At 43.5% G+C, this 19916-nt stretch overlaps 1 protein-coding gene across 1 annotated transcript in view; it reads left to right on the top strand.

Moving 5' to 3' along the window:
* The window catches only part of METAP1 (methionyl aminopeptidase 1), a 56839-nt gene that overhangs the window by 9666 nt on the left and 27257 nt on the right, over positions 1-19916 (top strand). The window contains exons 2-3 of the mRNA XM_068232149.1: positions 17097-17148; positions 18417-18532. Coding sequence (XP_068088250.1) covers positions 17097-17148; positions 18417-18532 — 168 coding nt within the window. The remainder of the gene's footprint in view (positions 1-17096; positions 17149-18416; positions 18533-19916) is intronic.

The following is a 19916-nucleotide window of genomic DNA, read 5'->3' as shown; positions in this document are numbered from 1 at the left end:
GTTATTAAAATGACAACAGCTAAGCGTAAGCTGCTGCAATTTGCCACACTTGATTCAAGGGCTTCAAGTCACAAGCATTTTAGAATTGATAAGGTCAGCCTTTTGGGCACAAGAAACCATTTTAATTAATGTCACAGTAGTCTATTTGATTTACAAAGGTCTTATTGTAGAAGAGATCATCATAAGCACATATGTTTTATTGTAAATCTGGCCTTGATTTTCTTAAAGCAAGTCTGAAGTGAAAACGTATAATATAATGAATTGTATGTGTAGTACGGATAATGAATAAGACCACTAGTAGCAAAGAAAAGTCTCATGTTTTCAGTTATTGGCTTATTTATTTCTTTATTTTGTAACATTGCATCAGTTTATTGCAGTTGCAGTTTAAAAAAAAAACACTCTTTTAAGCTATAAAACAAAGCAGAAATGACTCTCTGAACTTTCCTGCAGTAAAACCTTATCTCAAGTTGTCTTTCTCTGTTTCTTGACTGTTTAAGTCACGGATGTCAAACTGGTCCTTCCAGGGCCGAGGTGCTCACATGTTTTTGACACCGCTCAGTTTAATTGATTGGTCTGAATCAGGAAAGGTGTGGTCCATCAGGTAGAACACATTCCTCTTTTTCTCAGTGCTTTCTAAACACTGGCATAGATCTGGCCCTCCAGGCCTGGAGTTCGACACCTGTGGTTTAAAGAGACTCGGAGACAAAAGAAGATTCTAGATTTATACAAAGTTGGGGCTTCCTCCAGCCGCATCTGCATGGATCGCTCCCACGCCGCCGTCCTCAGCCTTCTCTGTCGCAAGTACCGGTACCGGGCCAGTTTTATGCATGCACAGTGACTCCCTCTGTCTCTCCAGCACCTGCCTTACGCATGGACCTGCACAGTACAATGGAGCGTACTGCGCTTGCGTCGACTAGCCCTGACTGGCTTTTACGGGACCCGTTATCGGCGACTAAGAAGGCTGAGGACGGCGGCGTGGGAGCGATCCATGCGGCTGGGGCTGGAGGAAGCCCCAGGTATGTATAAATATATTATCGTATTTTGTCAGAGGCTCTAAGTGCTTCAGAAAATAGGACTGTATTTAAGTTGAATAGTTCAGAGAAACTCTTTCAATAGATGACAGGTGAAGTTTAATTCTCAAGCAGACAAAGATAGCAGGAAAGCTGGCATCTGCTTTTCTATGAATCTACTGAAGTTTAATTCTTCCTGTACTGGAAAACAATGAGACTATTTTCTTTGCTACTAATGTTCTATTTCTTGGCTGTACAACATATACAATTCATTAATTTATTTTTACTTCAGGTTTTTGCTATAAATTATAGTTTAGGTAGCAAGCTTGTACCTACCATATTTGTCCTGTAAGATCCTTCCCGAATTTTGCTTTAAAGAGTAACTGTTAGGGCCCGTTTCCACTAGAGTGAATCTGCATGCGTTTCCTGCATGCAGATTCGCATAGACAACACAAGTGGATGGGACTGTTTCCACTTGTGCGGGATTCTGTGCGGTTTGTCGTGCAGAAAAAATCTGCACAGCAGACCCATCAGAATTTGCACGCCGCACACCCGCACGCGATTCGTCGGTTATGTAACTAAATAGGAAAACTGCAAGCATTTTAGTATTGCGGTTTTCCCGGCGTTTCCGCTTAAAAATCCATGTCAATGCTTGCTGGCATTGACCTGGTTAAAATCGCGTTGCACAAAGTGCGAGCGATTCCACGTGAATATCCGCATAGAAATGGCAACGAAACATTTTGGCCAAAAAGTTCCATTTTGGTCTCATCTGACCAGAGCACCTTCACTATTCACTATTTTTGATATTTGACTATAAAGTGCTATGTGGGAGTATACATCAAATTGACAAATAATCAATATCAACTGAAAATGTTGCACATAGCACTTTATAGTCAAATATCAAAAATAGTACACAAGCACTTTATAGATAACACAATAGAAGTGGGAGTATACACTGTACATCAAATTGACAAATAATTAATATCAACTGAAAATGTTGCACATAGCACCTTATAGTCAAATATCATGTATATAAAAAATAGTACACAAGCACTATCTAAAGGAGTTCAGTTAGTAAGGATCTCTCTAAAATTGAATTCATGTTTATCAGAGAGTGAGGTCACAGAGAGGGTTTTGTTAATAAGCACTTTAATTGATCACAATTGGTGAGTGGCAATATATAGCACTAGGCACTTTAATAAAATTATGGAGCACTAAAAAAACATGGTTTCACATAGGAAAAGATTCAATATGAGATTCAACTTACTAGTGAATAAGAATTAATTATGTTGGAGATATAGATAGGTGACATGGGAAAGACACTATGATGAATGGCCACAAGATGGGGCACTATAGGTATATAGATACATAGCGGAAGGGAAGTCTAAGAAATAGCCACGAGATGGAGCATTACGCAATGTTAGAAAAAGGGTAACTGAGGAATAGAATACAGCTTGAGGATATGTAAGAATATGTATAACTGTGAATATGTAATTGTATTTTAAACAATTTTTATGATTTCTATGGAGTATTGTAAACAATGCCCATCCGAGCACATTCAAGCTAACCCTCCAATCAGGAGGTGGCAGGGAGTATGTATGCAGATGTCGGGAGGCGGAGCCCCTGAAGAGTCTGGCGTGAAGACGAAACGCGCGTAGAGCGGAGCTGTACGTTTGACGTCGCATAGGATGGAGGAGGCGCACGGACTGGCCGGTCGATAGAGAAGCGCTTACTGATATACCCTGCAACTAAGCGTGAAGGCGGAATGGGAGACCGCGGAAGTGTCGGAGCGGACCCGGGAGCCAGACGGATGGGCATTGACATCCACCTGTACGATATGCACAGACTGCTTCAGGAGGCGTAAGTGCAATAGATTGGTTACGCACCGAGGCACTGTTGTCAGTAATACGCTATATGCGTCTTCTTGTTATGTTTTGAGCAATATTTTAGTGAAAACAAACAAGCCTCTTGCAAGGACTTTTCGTTTTAAACTACTGAGGATCGTTGAATTGATTGGAGATAAAAGTGCAGTATCCACCTATATATGGAGGTGGGTTACATCTGGTGAGCGGTGTGGCATGCAAAGTGGTGCGGTGACACGGTCAACGGGTGGTGTTGCACAGCTGGAGTGTTGGTAGCACTTGGATTGTATTATTTGAACTTTACTACTCTATGTGGAGCTCTTTTTTGCCTTATAGGAACAAGTGAATATAATGACATGCTTAAGACCCACCTGAAAGCTGAGGTGGTATTAATCTGGTGAGCATCTAGCGAGAGGGGACGAGGGATATAAGTGTATGACACCGGGGGAGCACAAGACACTGGTGATAATTGGGATCACAGAATTTGAACAATACTGCCCTATGTGGAGTGTGTTTTGTATTACAGGATTGGAGAGCGCAGCAGTACAATTGAACTATATGGCTCAGTGACTGGATTTTTTCTGCAGCGATCCCATTGACTGTTGATTGTAAAAGGATTGGTAATCACTGTATGAACTTTTGGCGCGGTATTATATAATCTGAAATGTGAAACAATCTACGGGTATCTTATCCCATTCTTCATGGGCAAAAGCCTCCAGTTCAGTCACATTCTTAGGCTTGCGCGCTGCAACTGCTTTCTTTAACCTCCCTAGCGTTCTGGACGAGCTGAGCTCGTCCACAGACGCTGGAGGTCACCGCTCAGGCCCCGCTAGGCCGATTTGAATTTATTTATTTATTTTTAAACACTACCCGTTCGCCGCCGATCCGCCGCGATACAGGGCCCCCCGAGACCCCGTGCGCTGCCTGGCCAATCAGTGCCAGGCAGCGCTGAGGGGTGGATCGGGACTCCCTGTGACATCTGTCACTCTGTTCGTTGCCATGGCGATGGCGGAAGCTGAAGGAAATCCCGTACAGAACGGGTCTTTGCACCGGCGATCGGAGGGTTGGGAGGGAGGAAGCAGGGAGGGGGGGGGGGGGGGAAATCATGTAGCTAGCGCTAGGCTAGCTACATGATTAAAAAAAAAAAAAAAAAAAAAAAAAAATCTGCACAAAAAAAAACTTTCCCAGGGCTGCGGGAATCAGAAGGCCAGGCAGGTTAAGTCCCACCAGAGGTTCTCAAGCGGATTTGTCTGGAGACTGCGATGGCCACTCAAATGTTCCAGCCTTTAATCTGCAACCATGCTCTAGTGGACTTAGAGGTATGCTTGGGATCATTGTCCTGTTAAAAGGTCCAACATCTCCCAAGCCTCAGGTTTGTAATGGACTGCACCACATTTTCATCCAATATGGTACTGAAGAGAATTCATGGTACCTTGCACACGCTGAAGCTTCCCTGTACCTGCAGAAGCAAAACAACCCCAAAGCATGATTGACCCCCTGCCATGCTTCACAGTAGGCAAGGTGTTCTTTTCTTTATAGGCCTTGTTCTTCCTCCTCCAAACATAGCGTTGTTCCATGGGCCCAAACAGTTCTAATTTTGTTTCATCAGTCCACAGAACACTATCCCAAAACTTTTGTGGTAGTGTTCTGGCCAAAACTCTCAATTTCACTGGGGGTTGAATAATTTTGAACACAATTGTAGCATCTTTCATTCAGCTCCTATGGTGAGCTATAATTTACTTTTTGATCTTTTCAGCACTTAATCATCAGGAGTCGTTGTTCAGCCAGACACTTTTTTTTTTTTGGCTTCTATTTTTTTCAGAGTAACCATTGCAATTCTACTGCATCTTGACTGCCTCAAGTACCGTATATTCCGGGGTATAAGACGACCCCCCCCAAATTTTCCAGTTAAAATATAGAGTTTGGGATATACCCGCCGTATAAGACTACCCCTCTTCCAACGCACACAAAATAAAAATGGAAAACAAACATCATATACTGGTGCTATGTATGAACAGATACTGGTGCTGTACTGTATGTGGTACCCAGTATAGAACAGTATATAGGCGATTGACTTGTTTGATTGGTCAACTCTCCCTCTACCTAAGTGCATTGGTCAGCTCTCCTTGTCTACCGGTTTATCAGAGAGGTATGGAAGAATAGATTGCGCTGTGCCCATAAAACACGCTTCTTTCATCCTTCTGGCCCGCCCTTGTATCCTATTTACCACCTCCTCTGCCTCTCAGATCTTGCACGTGTGCCTGCGCCGCTTCACTACAGTCCTCAGCAACGAGATCTAAGAGTCGGTAACAGGATAGGGCATATCACCCAGCATCAATGACACCCGGCGTATAAGACGACCCCTGACTTTTCTGAGATTTTCAAGGGTTAAAAAGTAGTATTATACGCCAGTATATACTGTACTTGTTTGTTAACCCTTGCACTGTGGAAAACGCTCTCTATTGGATTGGTTCTGTGTTCCCATGTTTATCTTGTCAGGTAACATGTTAGTTCAGATATGATTTAAGCATGCCACCCATAATTCCAAAACCCATGCTGATTATGGCACATGTATTATCAGTCCCTTTAAATATTAATCACATTTACTAAGACAATTATAGGAGGTACAAAAAGCCCTTTTAAGGTTTACCCCCTCTGTCCCAAATGCAATGATCTAGGCTCCTTTTTTCACATGACTTGGACCTGTCCTGTGGTTGTCTATTGGCAGCAAGTTAGCAGATTTCTACATGACAAGATGGGATGCTCTGTGGCCCTCGTCTCCAAACATTCCTTTCTAAATATAGTGCCTCATGGTTTACGCTCAAAGTATACCATGGTCTTTCTACTGCATACGCTGCATATTGCTTTAAGGGCGTTGACAAAATACTGGATTTAGCCTGTAGTACTGTCAGGCGGACTTGATCCAGGGAGTCAATGCCATTCTTCCACTCCATGAGGCACTGTACCATCGTAGATTTGTAAAGATGCAACAACTAAAGGCTCATACACACATCAGACTATAGTCTTTGGAAAATGAAAGCTCACAGACCAATCTTACCACCCTTTATGTAGTATGAGAGCCATACCTTCACAGTCTTCTATGGAGCTGAACTCCCCATCAGAAAAAAATCTTTGCAAGATGCTGCACACACAGATGCTGTACAGACACAAAAGATCAGTATCTGCAAAAGATCTGTTCCTGACAGATCCATTCCTGCAAATTGCATTCATAGTCTATCAGATCTGCAGATCATCATATACACCTTGTTTAACTGACATTCATCTGCAGATCTGAAAATCCATCCTGGTGGATCTGATCTGCAGATGAATGTCTGTTAAACAAGGTGTGTATGATGATCTGCAGATATCAGACTATGAATGCATTTTGCAGGAACAGATCTTTTGCAGATACTGATCTTTTGAATGTCTAAAGCATCTTTGTGTGCAGCATCTTGCAAAGATTTCTGTCTGATGGGGAGTTCAGCTCCATAGAATAGACTGTGTAGGTATGGCTCTCATACTACGTGGAAGGGGGTAAAATTGGTCTGATCTTTCATTTTCCAAACATACTGTATGTTACATTGTTTACTTAAATGTATCTATATAAATTTCAGATGCTTCTGCATTTCTCTCCACGGAACTTTAAAGCTCTGTGTGTAACCCTTCCAATGCTGGTCTAGTAAAAAAAAAATGCTGGTTGCATATAATATGCTGTAAATCATGTTTTAGAGCAAAGTTTAAATGCTGGGTTATATTCCGCTTTAAAGAAAACCAGAGATGATTAAAAAAAAGCTTTTATACATACCTGGGGCTTCCTCCAGCCCCATACGCACGGATCGCTCCCACGTCGATGTCCTCTGCTGCCTGGATCCGCCGGTACCGGGTCCCGTCATTGCTGCGAGTCGGCCGGCGGACGCGGCCGATTCTCCGCATCACACGGCGCTCCCTCTATACAAATACGCATGAGGCTGCCTACTGCGCAGCCGCATGCGTACGGGTATGGAGGGAGCCCCTGTGATGCGGACAATTGGCCGCGTCCGCCGGAAGTGACGGGCCCGGTACCGGCGGTTCCAGGAAGCGGAGGATGGCGGCGTGGGAGCGATCCAGGCTTATTGGGCTGGAAGAAGCCCCAGGTATGTATAAAAGCCTTTTTCTATTTTTAAATTGTATTCCTCTCTGGTTCCCTTTAAGGACCAGAGCCTTTTTTCCATTCAGACTACTGCAGCTTTAACGGTTTATTGCTCGGTCATACAACCTACTATCTAAATGAATTTTACCTCCTTTTCTTGTCACTAATACAGCTTTCTTTTGGTGCTATTTGATTGCTGTTGCAATTTTTAGTTTTTATTATATTCATCAAAAGACATGAATTTTTCACACAAAAAATGATTTTTTTACCTTTCTGTGCTGACATTTTTCAAATAAAGTAACATTTCTATATAAATTTTTGTCCAAATGTATTGTGCTACATGTCTTTTGATTAAAAAAAACAAAACCATTCAGTGTATATTTATTGGTTTGGGTAAAAGTTATAGCGTTTACAAACTATGGCGCCAAAAGTAAATTTTCCCATGTTGAAGCATCTCTGACTTTTCTGAGCACCTGTCATGTTTCATGAGGTGCTAAAATTCCAGGATAGTATAAATACCCCCCAAATGACCCCATTTTGGAAAGAAGACATCCCAAAGTATTCACTAAAAGGCATGGTGAGTTCATAGAATTTTTTTTTTGTCACAAGTTAGCGGAAAATGACACTTTGTGACAAAAAAAAGGTTTCCATTTCTGCTAACTTGTGACAAAAAAATGAAATCTGCCACGGACTCGCCATGCCCCTCTCTGAATACTTAGGGGTGTCTACTTTCCAAAATGGGGTCATTTGTGGGGTGTGTTTACTGTCCTGGCATTTTGGGGGTGCTAAATTGTAAGCACCCCTGTAAAGCCTAAAGGTGCTCATAGGACTGTGGTCCCCTTAGCGCACCTAGGCTGCAAAAAGGGGGTCACACATGTGGTATCACCGTACTCTAGAGAAATAGTATGTGTTTTGGGGTGTATTTTTACACATACCCCACTTCTGAGTATGGCGATACCACATGTGACTTTTTTGCAGCCTAGGTGCGCTAAGGGGCCCAATGTCCTATGAGTATCTTTAGGATTTCACAGGTCACTTTCAGGCATTTGGTTTCTAGACTACTCCTCATGCTTTAGGGCCCCTAAAATGCCAGGGCAGTATAGGAACCCCACAAGTGACTCCATTTTAGAAAGAAGACACCCCAAGGTATTCCGTTAGGTGTATGGTGAGTTCATAGAATTTATTTTTTGCCACAAGTAAGCGGAAATTGATTTTTTTTTATTGTTTTTTTTCACAAAGTGTCATTTTCCACTAACTTGTGACATAAAAATAAAATCTTCTATGAACTCACCATACTACTAACGGAATACTTTGGGGTGTCTTATTTCTAAAATGGGGTCACTTGGTGGGGCTCCTATACTTCCCTGGCATTTTAGGGGCCCAAAACCGTGAGTAGTCTGGAAACCAAATGCCTCAAAATGCCTGTTTAGAGGTATAAGCATCTGCAGATTTTGATGACCGGTGGTCTGAGGGGCCGAATTTTGTGGAACCGGTCATAAGCAGGGTGGCCTCTTAGATGACAGGTTGTATTGGCACTAAAGTGCAGGAAGCGCAGGATGTTCTCAAATCGTGACCAGGACATGGCAGCAGAGAACATGGGCATGTGATGTATTGGGTGTGTAGACCAATAAGACCGCAATACATTTTTTGACTAGACCCATGTTAAAGGGGAACTGAAGAGAGGTATATGGAGGCTGCAATGTTTATTTTCTTTTAAGCAATACCAGTTGCCTGGTAGCCCTGCTGATCCTCTGCCTCTAATACCATTAGCCATAGCCCCTGAACAAGCATGCAGCAGATGCACATAGCCCTGAACAAGCATGCAGATCTGACAGACTAGCTGCATGCTTGTTTCTGGTGTTATTCATATACTACTGCAGAGAAATAGACCAGCAGGGCTGCCAGGCAACAGGTATTGATTAAAAGGAAATAAATATGGCAGCCTCTGTATACCTCTTACTTCAGTTCCCCTATAAGGAGAAGGCCCCAAAAAAATGTTACGTTGGCAAACTTGGAGTGGTTTCCACCGAAAAGGCTTGGCATGGTTGCTTCTTGGATTGGCGGTTACGTATTGTGTGGCATAACGGTTGGTCTCAGCCACAATTAAGTCGTAGAGACCAGCAGTGATCAGAAATTTTTTTTCTGTCACTGCGGTGGGGCTGGTGAGGGTTTGGCCGTGTGATCAGAAGCCCGCAGGGGGCAGATTAGGGCCTGATCTGATGAATAGGAGTGCTAGGGGATGACAGGAGGTGATTAATGGGTGTCTCTGGGTGATATATGCAATAAATGCACTGGGGAGGTGATTGGAAGGGGATCTGAGGGTTTGGCCGAGTGATCAGGAGCCCACAGGGGGAAAAATAGGGCCTGATCTGATGGGTAGGTGTGCTAGTGGGTGATTGATGGGTGTCTCAAGGTGTGATTAGAGGGGGGAATAGATGCAAGCAATGCACTGGGGAGGTGATTGGGGGCGGGGGGGTCTGAGGGTGTGGGCGGGTCATTGGGTTCCCGCAAAGGGGCAGATGAGGGTCTGATTTGATGGGTAGCAGTGACGGGGTGATTAGAGGGGAGAACATATGTAAATGATGCACTGGAGAGGTGTTCAGGCGGGGTCTGAGGGTGTGGGCGGGTGTTTGTCAGGGAAAAAACACATAAGTAAATAATTACTTGATCTACTTGCATAACACATGTAATGTACTGTCCATGTTTTGATTTCAGTGAATTTTATATAGTAAATGAAGAGAATTCTGTTCCTGTTGGGAACCATGTTTTTTACCCACAGTTTAGGCTAAATCCTGATGTCATTTCTGCCCTTTACTTTTTTTCTTTTCTCCTCCAGTCGCTAAGTCACCTCAGCCTTGCGTGTAAACACAAGTGAGCAGGGGATCGGGTTTCAGATAAGCAGCTAGACAGGGAAATAAATGGAGAAGGTATATATTATAGATAAGAAACCCCAGCATGCAACTGTTTGGCACTGACTACTAAAGGGCAAGTGCTCCTTAAGTATGCAGTGTTCTCCCCAGGCTGTTTTAGCCGGGTACTCCACCCGGATAGTTTTGGAGAGCACCCGGCTGTCATCGGCTCACCACCTCCTCTGCTGTAAGCAGATTTGTGCAGAGAAACGCCGGCCCTGCATTCTCTCATCTTGCACCACTCATCTCATCTTGCTACTTTTTCATGCCACCCGGCTGGAGAAAATTTCTGGGGAGAACGCGGAGTATGTGAGAACGCGGAGTATGTGAGAACGCGGAGTATGTGAGAACGCGGAGTATGTGAGGACTCCAAATCATAACTGCAGAAAGTTTTGAATGCAGGATTAGCATCTTTATCACTTAATACACTCAGACCAGTTGCTGTTGAAATTTGATTTTTACGGTGACAATACCGCTTTAAGTACCGTATAGCCTTTCAAAAATGTAAGTAGGAATGAGTCTATCTTTGACTGCTTTCATTAGTGCTCCTGCCCTTCTCTGCTGAAATAAATGTCACTTTGGAAATATGTAGAGGGCAAAGTGGCTTGTTAAAGGGCTGGAAATCACAAAGAAGTGGCCGGTTTTCATTTACTTCATTGTGTGAAATTGCAAGTGTCATGTATAAAATAGGTTTGTCAATGCCAATGAAATGAAGAGAATTTTGAAAGGTGGAGGCGATGGGTTGCTTTATAACTTCTATTTTCAGACAGGGTTGTGATTCTTTTTCATAGGTCACCACTCCCTTGCATCCTACATAGGATAACCTCTTGAGTCATACAAAGAGGGCGGATGGCTTTTGGTAGCAATCAGCACTACTATGATGGGCCTAGTGGAAGGAAGACTTGTTTAGCAACAAATGCATTACATCACATTTGTGCACAATTTTCAGCTAGTGAATGAATGACTTGGAGTAGGTAAAGAACTGTGATGCTGGATACACACGTTGCGTTTCCGCGTCGATGCAGCGTTCGATTCGCGTCGATTCGATTATTTCCAACATGTCCGATTCGCAGTTCGATGGATCGTTAGGTCGATTTGCCATACTTTACATGGCATTCGACCTAAAAATAATCGAAATGCGCTCGGAAATTGCTCAGAAATAATCGAATCGAACGCCGCATCGAACGCGGAAACGCAACGTGTGTATCCAGCATGAGACATGTTAGCTATTTGGCTTCTCGGGATCCATGCAGTCGTGTTGTAAAGGTTTCGCACACAAGTGGTGGAATCTGTAAGCAGTTTCCACTAGCTTAAGCACTTTAAAGGAGCACTTAAGTCTAATTAAAAAAAAAAAAGTTTTACTCACCTGGGGTTTCTACCAGCCCCCTGCAGCAGTCCTGTGCCCTCGCAGTCCTGTAATCCTCTTCCATCGATCTGACAATTTTTAGAATCTATTCCCAAGAGATGATGAAACATCTGCAAGGAATTCAATGAGAAAATTGATGTGTATAAACACCGTAAAGGATAAAGAATTTAAAACCGTGGTTTGGGCGGGGCAGGCATGTGTAATGGGCTCTCCTCATGCCCACTGCTCCTCCCCCTTTGATACTGCCTACCGACTCAACTTCCCCCCCCCCCCCCCCCCCAAACTTCCTGATCGGAGTGGTCGCGGCTGACTGCCCAGGTGCGGGGTGCCTCCCTTGATCGCATGAGCACACTACGTAGTTGTGACGTCAGTAGGTGGGTGGGGTGGTGGGGAGAGGGGGAGGGTCGATAGGTAGTACAGGAGGGGGGCGGAGGAAAACGGAGGGAGCGGTGGGCATTAGGAGAGCTAAGGTAACCTTTAAGCCTAACACAATGTGACACAAACATTGTAAATGAATTAGATAAACTATAGTGTGCTTTAATTTTTTTTTTCAGTTTGAACAGGTGTTGCCCTTTAATGGTTACATTCATTATGCAACTTTTTGTTCAGTACTTGGATGCTTATTCTGAACCTTGTAGTGTCACTTTTTCTATTAAACCTAGCTGACTAGGCTGGAGTTAAGTAGCTTTACTTGCCTGTATTTCTGAAATTACCGTAGTTGTAGAGGGACCAGGGTAAAAATGTTTTCTGTTTTTTTTTGGGTTTAACATGTTTGGGCTCCCGGCTATGGCATGAAACTACATACCTTTCATCCAGTTATGTCATATATGTAAACCTCTTATTTCCCCCACCTGTCACAGTCAGCTAGTGCTGGCAGCTGCTATCTTGTCTAATAATGTTATATTTAGTTCAGTCTGCAAGCACCACACTACCATTTTTAGGCTGCACAGCTTTTTTTTGTTTGTTTGTAACTCTTTGTGCATGAAAACTTTCTCAATATTTATTTCCTGCATTCAAAGATAAAAGGGGCAGTTTCATCAGAGAAAATTGCATGAGCACAGGAGTCGGCAGACGTTGCCCAATGCATTATTCTCTCTCATCCTCCCTCCTGGAAGCTGCTCCATTATGTATCCCCTCTATAGCACCAGTGGGAAGTTATCGTAGGTGTGTACCTAGCTGTGGAGTAGTGGGGCTAATCTGTTGGAGCAGAGGGAAAGTTGATGATTTTTTTTTTTTTTTTTTTTTTGCGTCCCAAAGAATTGTTACTTAGCGGTCAAAGTCTAGCTTATGTACAGGTTTCTCTGAGCAAGCTGAAGACACTGAGCAATAGGCCTGAACAATTTTAGGAAAAGATTGAATTGGAACGATTTCTGTCAGAAATTGCGGCTTCGTTTCAAGATTTTCTTCAAATCAAGCCTTAGCACTAAATTCACAATGTACACAGTACCATTTACAAACATGCGCTGACAGAAAATTATATCATACTATCAAATTGATGTTTGTAAATGTCACTGCATTATGTGAATGTATCAAAACAAATAGCTATTAATCTAAAATGCAGTGATGGAAATTAAAGCCAAGAATTGCTTTCAATTAGGTATTTATTAATAAGAAACATGCAGGAGTGCGGGTGGAGTCTGCTGGCCATGTTACATAGTTTGATTGACATACATGCGGGTGGAGTCTGCCGCCTGCCCAGCAAATGATGTTAAAGCACTGGGAGGAGGGAGTTGCCAGGTGAGAGCCTGCTGCTCAGTTGATACCATTTAAAAAAAAGTGACACAAATCGCTCCATACAAAAAAGTGATTGTCAGCAGCATACCAGACATCCATAAATTGTCAAGTGAAAGTTAATCTCTGGTGTCCACTAACACAGATGGCTGGACAGATCATTGGAATTATTTCTGGAGTTTTTGGTTAGTCTGTGCATTAATAGGGTGTAGACCTGTTGGGAGTTTTTTTCAGATGCATTAGAAACAAACAAAAAACGTGTTGGCTCAGTATAGTGCTATCCAACAGATTTTTTGAGACCTACGGGCGGCTCTAATATTTCAGTTTAACACACATGAAGCTACAATCTAGCCTAATGTTTGGCACTTTATAGTAAAGGGGGCAAGACCACAACCTAACAGCCTTAATGATGATACCCAAATCTGAGTCTCTGCTGTTCTTACCAGCAGCATCACACATTACATTTAAAGACACACTCTGTAGAAGTTGAGCAAAACATACCTGGGACAAGGCAAAAAGTTATTTATATTACTGGGGATTCTTCACCAGCTTATGATGTGGAGGAAATATTGAGCCACCGGGACGTGTGGGTGGAGTCTGCCACTCGTACTCTCGTAGCACTCAGCGATTGACAGCCGTGCGGGCGGAGTCTGCGGCCCGCCCAGCTAATGTTGGGAGGAGTGTAAGAGCCTGCGGGCGGAGCCTGCTGCCCGCTCTGCTGATTGGCTGCACAGTGGGAAGTTGTGGGAGTGTCCCGCCTCCACTCGAACGAGTGTGCAATGAGCCACCGCAAACTGCCGCTGCACAGAGAGCGGCAGAGGGGACAGCTGGACGGGCTGCAGAGGGGGTGTGAATATCGTTGCCATGGCGATCCCGGAATTGGCATTTCCGGGATCGCGATGTCGATCCAAAAACGATATATCGTTCAGGCCTACTGAACAATATCTGTGCATGTCATGATTATGTTGGGTGACAATATAATATTTGTACTTTGCTCTAGTGGTTTTTTTTTTTTTTTTTTTTTTTGTATTCTTGAATGACCTGCTTTTGTTGCAACAAATGAAATGATTAGAATAAGGGCTTGTTTCCACTTGTGTGGTGCGAATTACTAGTGGAAAACGTGAAAACTAATTCGCACGCGGCTGCGAATTTTACCATGAATTTGCGGGCGTTTTCGCATATGTTAGTAAGTATGCGAATTTAACCATGTCAGTGCCTGTGTGTGTTTACGTTGATTTTATGTGAAACCGCATGCAAATTTCCTATTAAATACATTGTAATTCTGATGGCTCTGCCGTGCAGATTTTTCCTGCACATAAAACTGCACAGGATTTCTGACAATTGGAAACAGGCCCATCCACTTGTATTGGTTATGCGAATCTGCATGCAGAAAACGCATGCAGATTCACACGAGCGGAAACGGGCCCTTTTACACTTTAAATAGAACTATGGCAGCCTTAAAGGGAACCTTAACTGCTGCGGAAAAATAAATTCACTTACCTGGGGGCTTTCCCAAGCCTCCTGCAGCCGTCCTGTGCCCGCGCCGGTCCTTCGGTGCCCTCCGGTCTCCCTCCGCCGCTGAGTTTCGATTTCGGACGACTGCCAGTCGTCCTGGGGCCTCTTCCGCATTCCTTGTCGTAAACTGCAGTAAAGCGCGTCCGCATGACGCCAAACGCGTCATCGCATGACGTCAAACGCGTCATGCGGACGCGCTTTACTGCAGTTTACGACCAGGAATGCGGAAGAGGCCCCAGGACGACTGGCAGTCGTCCGAAATCGAAACTTAGCGGCGGAGGGAGACCGGAGGGCACCGAAGGACCGGCGTGGGCACAGGACGGCTGCAGGAGGCTTGGGAAAGCCCCCAGGTAAGTGAATTTATTTTTCCGCAGCAGTTAAGGTTCCCTTTAACATTTACAGTCTGGGAACTGATCTGTGCATTCTGCTTATTCTGCAGCCTGGTGGCTAGCGATATGCCAGCATGTGAACAGGGCTTTCTAATCACGAACTGCCTTATCTTTATATGCCTCAGGCATTATATAGGAATGGTTGAGAAGGTCTTCCAGGCTGTTGGATATAAAGATGAGGCTGTTAGTGATTAGACTGCCCTGTTCACATCCTGGCTTCTCTGTGTTAATTACCAATATGTGTAATTTAATTCTTCGGGTGTTTAGATTCTCCAGCATACCAGTTTGTATAGAATCGTGACACAAGTGACTTAAGTTTTTCATTTGCACCACAGACAGAAATGACATCCTAGGAGCACTCATTAAATATCACTGGTGTGAGAGTTCACCATGCAGCTAAGAATAGCGCACAGAGTGCCTGCCATCCTTTTAAGTGGTTTCCTGCAACTTGTGCTGGACCTCACGGCTCCAGTTTTTTAAGTTCATGATATATTTGTAGATTTTAATTGATCCTGTGTATAACCGATTGCTTTTTAGCACATTATCGGTTCTATTTCTACAATGTCAACATACATGATTTATGAACCTATTATGCAGGACTGTCTAAATCAGTAAGTGTATTTCTTTCCTTAAAGAGAACCAGAGGTGGGATTTACTTATGCTAGTGGGGCACAGAGGCTGGTTGTGCACACTAACACCAGCCTCTGTTGCCCCATGGTGTGCCTCCAAGACCCCCCCCCCCCCCCCTGCGCGCCGCTATACGCCCCACAGTGCTGGCGACACGCAGCGTGTCGCCAGCAAAATGTTTACCTCTCGTCTGGCTGTTAGCGCCGCTCCCCCGCCTCCTCCGTATCGGCGCTACCCGCCCACGTCACTTCCCTCCAATCAGCGAGAGGATCAGCAGGGCAGCCAGGCGACTGGTTTTGCTTAAAGCGAAATAAATATGGCAGCCTCCTTGTTACAGTTGTCCTTTCAGGTGGCCATACAGTTTAGCTATTTTTGGCGGCCAATTGACCAAGCTTAGGTTTGATCAGAGAGAGATCTGTTGGCCTGGCCGCAATAAACTGCAGGCCGATTCCCAATTGATTTCAGCATTAAATCTTTCAGCTGCTCCGGCTGCTGTCCCCCTATATGTTTCCCCAAACCTGCCAGAGCAGTTATACTTTACCTGTCTGCCCCCATCCGCCCCGAGTATCAGCATTGTACCTTCTGCATTTGTGCCTCCCATGTGGTTGTCTGCATTAAAGCATGAGGGGCACATGTGTGATGTGACATAGGAGCCCCATGTGCTATGTGCCAGTAGTCACCTGGGACCCGAATGCAGAAATATGGCACAGACGCTCAGTGCAGACGGCGGACAAATAAAGTTTAATTGCACGGGGGAGGAGATATAAAACATTTTGTGTACAGCGACCGGGGGTTTCCATTGCGTTAGTCATGTGCGATTATCGCATGCCATTACCACCCCTGCACCTGATTGAGCATGTCGACCTGAGCTTCTCCAATATGTCTGATTGATACACAAAACCAATTTTTTATATTTTATTAACGTAGTCTTGTCCTGTGTTGATTACAGGTGAGTAATAGCCACAATATTACATTGCAGTTTATGGTGTGAGGCCTTTATTAGCAGATGGGCTGTGTGCCCAGATTAACTGATCTAGGATTGAGCAACTTTTTGCTTTGACTTTCAACATTGGGGGTGGTGCCTTCTGTCCATTGGTTCATCTTCCAGCAGCATTTATTTACATAAAACCATACCTACTATAAGGGCCCATTCACACTACAGCGATTAGCAGGTGATTCCTGCTAATCGCCGAAGCGCTAGCACTTTTTCAAGCGCTAGCGCAATTGTAACCATATAACAGTGATCTCACTGCTGCGATTGCTGCCGATAGCGGGACGTTTTGCGCTTAATGGCAAACGCAAAACGTGTTGCCTGCAGCATTTTCTCGTGATTCTGGAGCGATTGAGATACAGTGCTTATTAGAGTGCTGATCGCGATCACTCCTAATCCTGAGTGTACATTGATTTTACCGCGCTAAACACTAGGCGCTATCGTTTTGCCTCTTTCAGGTGTGAATGGGCCTTTCGTTTTGATTTTCCTAATGGGCATGGAACATCTCAATACCTTTTGATAACCCACCTAATTTACATCTTTTGTGTGACTTTTTTTATTTTTCAGGAATGTTTCCGGGGAAGCTGGGCAACACACAAGTTACTTCACAAAAAAGCAAGTAAGTGTTGTGGACTACCTTCATTCCTTTCACATCTTGTTAGATATTTGACTGCAATGCTGATACCATAAAGTAAGGGAGAAAACTCCTACCCCTGTAGTATGTAGTGTTTCCTCACATCTTAAATGTAATCGCTTTGTGCTGTGTTGTTTTCAATACCTCTGTGTCTCTTACTTGTGATTAGTAGTTCGCAATATGAGCCACTTATTAAATGCAAAGTTCTTTTTAATATGTTGATTTACAGATAATAGGACATGTATAAAAAGAAAAGCAAAACAATATATATTTGGTAGGAGTGCAATCAGTCTGCCTGATATCTACAACTTGGCTTGCTTGATGTCCTGTTTGTTCGGGTAACCATTTGTTAAAGTTCAACCTAAAAATTGCCATGGCTGCAAGGTTCCCTGGTGATACAAGATCTCTGCTGTGTCAGCTGCAATAAGCTGCATGCTAAGAGATTCTAAATAGTTTGTGCAGCAGATAATACAGATCAGGCCCCCTCCCATGACCACTGTGTCCTATTCCATGCAAAGGAATGCTTTCACTTGACCACAGCCAAGATACTTTTCTAGTGTATGTGCTACAAACACAAACATGTTAAAATGTAGCTTTTAGTTTTACTGTTAAAAAAAAATGTAGCTTTTCTATATACAATAAAGCAACAACCATAAGAAAGGGGTGTATAAGGAACACATGTTGAGCTACAGCTAACAGATAATGGGGTGTATTCACTAAAAATAGACAGTTTGCATGCACAGCGCATAATTACTTTCATGGGGTGCTTGGCTCTCTTTTAATGCCATAATCAGTAGTAACTATACTCTTGTGGAAGAAAGTTGTTGTGCGTCATTTTGACAGCGAGATACTGGTTTGAGAGCAAGTAAATTGTTCTGTGTAGGATGGAATATGTGGCAGCATTATTTAAGTTCATGTTGTAGGAGCGTATGAACATCCCATCCGTGTGTAGGATCGCTAGGTGCTCAGGTAGGTCACTAGTTGAGTGCAGGAGGCCATGTTGCATCAGAGTAATGGGAAAATTGGCTAATCGGAATCTTTAATTTATTCAGGAATGGTTGTATGTTAGGTGACTGCTGTGGCAAGGATCCTTGTTTTCGGTGAATTTTTTTACTACACAGTAGTAGAAATGTAATCTGTACTAGATGCAAGGCTTTCCAACTTAGAATAAGGAGCTAGCTCAGTTTTTGTTTTAAATAGTGTTATATTTTGTGAAACTAAAGCTTTTTTCACAATCTATTTTTGTAATGTAGAAGATGACAAAGGTAAACAACATCTGGTTTCACCATGGACGATGGAAGGAGAAGCCAACACGGATCCTTGGCCAGGCTATCGATACACTGGAAAACTCAAACCATATTATCCACTGGTCAGTTTGTGTGCCAAATAACTTAGACATATTTGAGGTTTTTAGGCTATAGTAACTTTGGTAACATGGCATGAATTATAGGAATAACAGTAGGGATCACCTTTCCTCTGTCCTTTTCCCTAATACTTTGTATAAAGTAGAGTAAAGCCTTGGACACCGTAACCAAGCAGCTCGGGGTGACCCAAAACCACAAGTAGAGTATAGGGGCTAAGGCTGCATTTCCACTTGTGCGGTGCGAATCGCCGCGGTAAAAATTTGCATACGGATGTGAATTTCGCATGCGAATTCGCATGGATGACGATGTATGCGTATTTAACCATGGCAGTGCTGGTGTGCTTTTCCATTGTTTCTATGCAAATTTTCATGCGAATTCGCATAACCAAACTTCATGCGAATTTCCTATTAAATACATTGTATGCGATTCGCATAGCGGTATGCGAATTCTGATGGCTCTGCCATGCAAATTTTTTCTGCACAGAAAAATTCAAAGGAATCCTGACAAGTGGAAACAGTCCCATTCACTTGTATTGCTATGCGAATTTGCATGCGAAAAAACGTAGGAAATGGGCCCAAAAAGCCCTCTACTAAAAAGCAATGCTTAGGTTGGTTTGCCTGTGTAAAATTTAAAGCCTATAGGCTTTCTAGACACCAGCAGTTCTAGATGCTAGCCTGGCTTTCAGGGGCATAAAAAGATAATTTGCATATTCAGTAGGGGTGCATTGTGGGTAACCACAGATGTTCACATAAAGCGGAATTATTGTAAATTCCTTCTGTTTTTAGAAGGCAAACCAACCTAACCAAAACAATTGGAATATTCTGATAAAACACTGTGATGAAGGACCTTGCTAATTTTTCCATGTGTATGATGGCATCCAACCTGTCCATATCCAGTTAAGGGCCCATTTCCATTTGCGGATGGGAGCCGATGCGGGTACGCGTCACTTCCGCTCCCATCCGCATCACTTCCGCATCTTCTGATGCAGAATGTGTATTGAAGGAGACAGCGTGCGAATGCAGCTGTGCGAGAATCTACAGCATGCTGCAGATTCTCGGATCGCTTTGCACCGTTCCCCACGCAATGGAAACTGTTCGATTGCTGTGCATTGGGTTCAGGCCACCCGTGGTGTGATGTGGCTATGTAGCCGCATCGCACGCTTCTAATTGAAACTTGCCCTAAGTCATGTGAGTTGGAGGCTCTAAGATAAACCCACTTATTAAACTCCCTCTTGTTTTGATTATTTCTTGTTTTACCCTCAGGAGCCATAGTTAAAATATTACAGTAAAAGGTAGATTCTATTTATTTTCTTCATAGATAATGCATTCATAGTAGTTTGTCATTGCCACATAAAATGAACACTAGTTGGCTTAGGGAAAAAGGCATTTG

Source organism: Hyperolius riggenbachi, chromosome 1 (genome assembly GCF_040937935.1).
Source record: "Hyperolius riggenbachi isolate aHypRig1 chromosome 1, aHypRig1.pri, whole genome shotgun sequence".
Classification (NCBI taxonomy): Eukaryota; Metazoa; Chordata; class Amphibia; order Anura; family Hyperoliidae; genus Hyperolius; species Hyperolius riggenbachi.
This window is presented reverse-complemented; position numbering and strand designations above follow the sequence as displayed.